This window comes from Poromitra crassiceps, assembly GCF_964638095.1.
Source record: "Poromitra crassiceps genome assembly, chromosome: 23".
Lineage (NCBI taxonomy): Eukaryota > Metazoa > Chordata > Actinopteri > Beryciformes > Melamphaidae > Poromitra > Poromitra crassiceps.
Window position 1 is genome coordinate 1,398,638 of NC_139639.1, and position 6,342 is coordinate 1,404,979.

Below are 6,342 nucleotides of genomic sequence, written 5' to 3' on the forward strand. Positions count from 1 at the left end.
AGAGCTGGTTGGGAGCGTTATATCTGCCTTTGTCCAGCAGAGGGAGATGTTTAATTAAAAATGGCAATACAGAATGGTTGAGTGGTTGAGGGTAGTCTATCTCTTCTCACAACAGATTGTAAATGATTTTATTGGAGATTTGGTGTGTGTGTGTGTGTGTGTGTGTGTGTGTGCGTGCATACGTATGTTTGCACAACAGATTGAGATGGGGTGTCTGTGTGTGTGCGTGCGTGCGTGCGTGTGTGGTCAATATGTTACGGAGGAACTGTCCCACTCAAGCTTTCCCTTCTGCTTCCTCTCCTTCTGTTCTTCTCTCTCGTCCTCCTCCTCTTCCTCCTCCTCCTCTTCATCTTCATCACTGTTGTCTGACTCGCCACTTGTGACTGTACCCAGCTGCTCGTCTTCCTCATCCCCTTCCTCCTCGTCATGGTCTTCCTCTCTTACCTCCTCCACCAGAGTCTGAGATCCTCCAATGTTCTAGAGAACAGAGGAATGGTCGTCAGGTAGTATGCTACAGTAAAGCAGCATCAAATGCAAATGATTACTGTTTTTTTTTTGTTTTTTTTATGCCGGACCTCATAGGGTCAGGGACCTACTGACTCACTGACTGACTGACTCCTCATTGACTATGTTTATATGATGGTTTTAATCAGGCTAGGCTTGCCAGCACACCCCCCTACAGTATCAGAAAGACTTTAATGATCCCCGGGGGGAAATTGGGACAAGTTACAGCTGCTCGCACTCAGGCATGAATATCCACATAACACACATAGTACAGTATCACACAGTATCTCCCTAAACGTACATAGTCAATACAATAAGTAAAATGCAGTAAATGCAATTGAGTAAAGTAAAATAAAGAGAGTAAAGTAGAATAAAGTACAATAAAGTAGAATGTACAGTACGTGTCAAATTGCAGTTATTGCACACTGGAATTATATTAGCCTAACCCATCAGCCTAACCCTTGTGAGTTACCTCCATGGGGTTGACAGTGATGGTGAGAGTGGAGTTCTCCCAATCCACCTCAGCATCCTTGCCCCCGTCCTCGTCTTCTCTGGACCCCTCCTGGTTTGCAGCGTGGATCCTGTAGATGCCGATAACCACGATCACCACCAGGGCGGCGATACAAACCACGATCACTACTGTGGCTGCTGGAGGTGCTGATCCTGCAGGGCAAGATTATACTAGAGATCATTAGTTTAGATTACATTTATCTGCCTATCATGGACCTATCATTTACAGGCACACTTGGAACTGTTTCTCAGCAAAATGACCACACTAACTTCTCTATCGGTGCTGCCAAGGTATTAATTGCTTTTAACGGTGTCCTTGTTGCTGATGGTGTTAATTGTTTTGTTTACCGTCTCCAATTGCTTGTGTGTACATACAGTTTATGCTTGTCCAACTTTACCATTCTTTCAACATTAAAGGTACTGTTTTCTATTGTCTTCTGTGAGCTGGTAATACAGGTTAAAATAGTTAATTTAATTTAATGAATTAAATTCTATCTGTCTAGTGTACATAGCCTGCTGCAGTAGTAGCATACTCTGACCTTACTGTAGGTAGTAGTCAAATGAATGAAAGCACACTGGTCTCCTTTGAGATACACAGTTTTTGTTTGTTATGTTTAACCTCTCGTCTTTACCCCACAAGCATTCATTTGCTTTTAAGCAGTAACAGGATAGACACTGGTAGTTGTCTGGATTTCCCTATCTTGCTTTTGCAAGAGGATTCAGAAAAGATAATTTTGCTGACAACTGCGCAAGTGAATTATATTTGTGTAACATTGAGTTATTCCTGCTCTATTCTAGTTATACTGTATATTCTGTGGCTTACCTGACATGTGTGAGTTGAGAGTGTGTATCATGAGTGGGTGATGCACTGGTCTCAGATACTGGGGCTGGGCAGCCATGTGATTGACGTGCTCCACAGGTGCCGAGTGGTGAAGGACACTGACCTAAAGGGGCGGGACACAGAGCTTTAGGATTTTAGAAAAGGATGCAGAGGAGGAAGATGGGAATGTGAGCGGTCTAGGAAAGCAGAAGGAGGATGAGGACGCATCTGATGTGAGGAGTGAAACAATAAAAACAAGAATAAACTGACTGTGCATAAGAAAGAGTTATTGATTGAAAGATGAATACGATGGAGAAGGGGGTGCAAGACAAAAGGTGGATGACAGATGAGGAGAAGAAACAGGGAGGGAGAGAGAAGCAACCAAGCGTATGAAAGAGTGAGCAAGGGAGTTGAAAGATGACGGATGACAGACTGAGAAGAACTGACCTCCAGGTTGAACTCGTTGCTGGTGTAGCGTCCGTTGAGTTCAGAGCAGGTAAGCCTGAACCTTCTCTCACTCAGGGTGGCAGGTCGCCAGTTCCTGTAGTGCACCTGTCTCAGCACCTGCTCATAGTGGGCCATGGAGTCCACACCTTGCACACAGCAAAAACAATACCATACTTTAGTCTAAAGTACCCTTAGATCTAGTGCAACAACATGCCAAGTTATATCAGACCTTAGAACCAATCCCGAAACTAATGTGTGCTATGTGATGTTTTCATTGAGACGTGATCTTGTCAGATGAAGTGTGTTGCTGTGTTCACCTCTGTTCACCTCGGTCCATTCAGTAGTTTATCTTTTATTTTACTAGCTTGTCTCCTCCCTCACTGTTTAAAAGTGGGGCGCTGTGCTTTTCAATGTACGGTACTGTATGTCCTTGATAGGCCCCTGTAGTGCAGTGGCTTTGCTGTGCTTCATTTTACAAATGCGTTGCAGTTTCTGTCGCCCTAATGGTCAGAATATTTAAATTATTGCAGCTCTAATAAGATATGGATGACCTTGACCCATATCTCCTGCGTCTTAGTGCAGAGATAATTGCTCCTCCACTTGCTCATATTTTTAACCTAACTTTTACCTCTGGTGTAATCCCTGCTGTGTGGAAAGCTGCACAGGTTATTCCCCTACATAAAGGCGGTGACCCAAGTGGTCTGAATAACTATAGACCAATATCCAAACTGTGCTGTTTAGCCAAGATTCTGGAAAGCCTAGTCAGTACACAGTTACGTGCTTTCCTGGAGGCACACAACATTCTTCAACCTCAGCAGTCAGGTTTCAGACCAGGTCATAGTACTGTCACAGCTACAACACTTGTCGTTAATAATATATTGAATGGTCTGGATGACCATCAACACTGTGCAGCTCTTTTTGTAGACCTCTCTAAGGCATTTGATACTGTGGACCATGTTATTTTGTTAGACAAATTGTCAGCTATGGGCCTAGATCATCTTTCTATCAGATGGTTCTCTAATTACCTTTCTGAGAGAACACAGGCAGTTGTTGCCGATGGCTTTAGATCGAGCTCTCTTGTTATTGGCAAAGGTGTCCCACAAGGGTCAATTTTGGGCCCTCTATTATTCCCTCTTTATGTTAATAATATTGTACTCCCCTCACAGCATTGTGATGTCCATTATTATGCTGATGACACAATTTTGTATAGTGTTGGTGCCAGTCTTGCAGCAGCCACTGCAAGCCTGCAGACTGCTTTTGATGCATTTCAGTTGGCTCTAATTAGTCACAAGCTGGTTCTGAACTCTGACAAGACCAAATGCATGTTATTCTCAAGATCACATGGGTCTGATCCAAATGTAGGTATTCATACTCTTAAAGGTGAACAAATTGAAATTGTCAACTCTTATAAATACTTGGGCATTTGGCTAGATTCTAAGCTCTCATTTCAAATCCATGTGGGACATCTAACCAAAAAGCTAAGGGGAAAAATTGGTTTCCTTTACAGAAACAGGTCTTGTTTCTCTTTATCTAGCAGAAAAACCATTGTGCAATATCTTGTAATGTCTGTCTTTGATTATGGTGATGTACTATACATGCACGCTTCACCTTCCACACTGAAGCCTCTTGATGCAGTATTTCATAGTGCTTTGAGATTCATCACTGGTGATGGGTTTCTCACTCATCATTGTACTCTCTATGAAAAAGTAGGTTGGCCTTCTCTGACCGTCCGTAGAGATCAGCATTGTCTTTTGTTCATTTATAAGGCCCTGTGCGGTAAGCTCCCACTTTATCTGTCCTCGCTTTTAAATTTTAGTACTTTAAGTTATCAGACTCGTTCACAGACACACATTAGACTGGTTATTCCAAGTATGAATAGTGAAGCAGGTAAAAATGCTTTTATCTTTTACGCACCTCATAGATGGAATAAACTTCAGGACTCTCTCAAACTGGACCAACTGGTCTCTATAGAGTCATTCAAAACGCTACTTGAGGATGGATCGCACAGGACTTGCACCTGTTTTACATTGCCCTCTTAACTGTCTGTACCTGTGATTTTATATGTCTGTATTGTTTTCATCTGTTTGAGTGTGATTGTGTTATTTTATAATGCCACAGTCTATTCTTATTCCTGATTTGTATTGTTGAACTTGTGATATTTGTTGTAAACAGGGCGTCCTTGAAAAAGAGAGCATGCTCTCAATGGTCCTCCCTGGATAAATAAAGGTTAAATAAAATATATTGTAATATGGTGGGATAGGGATCGATTTCAGGGACCATTTCAATTGTCTTAATGTCTACAGAGTGAATGACTGCCCATCTTTGGAATATTTCCAATAAACTGGCACTAAATTGGCCATTGTACATATTCATTTTTATTATGTTTTCGCTTAGATGTTAAGTTAGCAAGGAGGTGCATTTCATGTCTGCCCGCTAGGGGCACTACCACCACACACCATGCACCCTGTGTGTGCATTACCAGTCCCCCCCCCCCCCCACACACACCTACCATATATTGATATTCCTGAAGTGGAGTTGGTGGCGTCCAGGTGTTTGCCTAACAAAGCACTGTGCTGAATCTCCAGACTCTCCCTCTCTGGATTCAGTTCCTCTCCGATCACCAAGACATCACAGTAGTCCAGGTTATGCATCACCTCCATCACACCTGGTCTGTGGGCTGTATCCATGGACATGAACTCACAGATATATAAGTGTGTTTGCAAACAGATGCTTATAGAATATCAAGTATCCAGTGCATGTGTGTGTGTGTGTGTGTGTGGGTGTGTGTGTGTGTGTGTGTGTGTGTATGTGTGTGTGTGTGTGTGTGTGTGTGTGTGTGTGTGTGTGTGTGTGTGTGTGTGTGTGTGTGTGTGTGTGTGTGTGTGTGTGTGTGTGTGGGTGGGGGTGGGGGGGTGGTTTAGTCTAAATCTCTACCTGAAACAGAGCTTAAAAAATGTCAAACCACCAATCAATCTTCATGTGAAGTTAATACACTTATCTATGGAGAGTCAAAGTGGAACGTCACTTCCTGCTTCAACACTGTACCAGAGATTTTCATCTGCCATTTATTTTCACATAGACATTTTGTAAAATGCTTATAAAATTGTTCTTGTACTTCGTTGAACCAAACGGTTCAGCTAACGCTATAATCGGAAGACACCATAGAACATTTCACTCGGACCAAAACAAAAAAACAAACATCGAAAAAATATTTTCTTTAAACACGCATTTGTTTAACGTTTTGGTCCCAGTGAAATGTTATGCGATCTCTCCTGTTTCTAAATATATCTGTACCGTTTGGTTTGAACCAGTACAACTATTTTTTATAAGCATTTTACGAAATGTGTATGGGAAAATAAATGGCGGATGAAAGTCTCTGGTACAGTGCTGAAGCAGGAAGTAGGCGGTCACTTTGCCTCTCTATTAAGCATGTGATGTAAGAATGTCATGACATCATAATGACTATAATCACACACTGTAGTAATAATAACTAATGGAGAATCGCATGATATCAACCGCTCGGCGCTCCACTCACATCCGCTGAACGGCGAGTTGTCTCCCTTGATCACGGTGCTGGTGATGCGTAGCTCCTTGAAGGGGGCCACGCCCAGCGGACCCCGCAGGTCGCCGGCAGGCCGGACGAGTCGATTGGACCCAACGATGGTGATCTGTGGCTCGCTGGGCGCCATGACCATTACCACTGCCTTGATGTCTGGGATGGAGAGACACGTGTCCTCCCCAAAACACCTGGACAAACGGAAAGAGAGAAGAGTGATTGCAGGGACGCAGTGCTGTTGCTTTGTCCCATGGCGCTGTTCTATTCACCTTATGTAGCCCCACCCACTTGACCCAGTTGTGTTATGACTTCCTGTTCAAAACACCGTCTGTTTTACCTGGTCACTAGTACTGTACTGTCACAGGAAGTGTCAACACAATAGGAAGTAACTGGCTGACCCCTGTGTTGGAACCTAAGGTGAATATAATTGAACGTTTTCAGTGCTTATGTTCCCACACTGTTCTGGTAATCAGTTGTATTGCCTTAGCTGTTTATTTTTTGGTAT

General features: G+C 43.0%; 1 protein-coding gene across 1 annotated transcript in view; it reads right to left on the bottom strand.

The window, feature by feature from the left end:
• Positions 1-246: 246 nt before the first annotated feature.
• LOC310797335 (calsyntenin-2-like) overlaps positions 247-6,342 on the bottom strand; it is a gene marked incomplete at both ends in the record, with an annotated part of 214,194 nt that continues 208,098 nt past the window's right edge. The window contains 6 exons of the mRNA XM_083659704.1: positions 247-477; positions 977-1,167; positions 1,838-1,958; positions 2,282-2,427; positions 4,791-4,958; positions 5,817-6,028. Of these exons, the coding sequence (XP_083515830.1) occupies positions 247-477; positions 977-1,167; positions 1,838-1,958; positions 2,282-2,427; positions 4,791-4,958; positions 5,817-6,028 (1,069 nt within the window). The remainder of the gene's footprint in view (positions 478-976; positions 1,168-1,837; positions 1,959-2,281; positions 2,428-4,790; positions 4,959-5,816; positions 6,029-6,342) is intronic.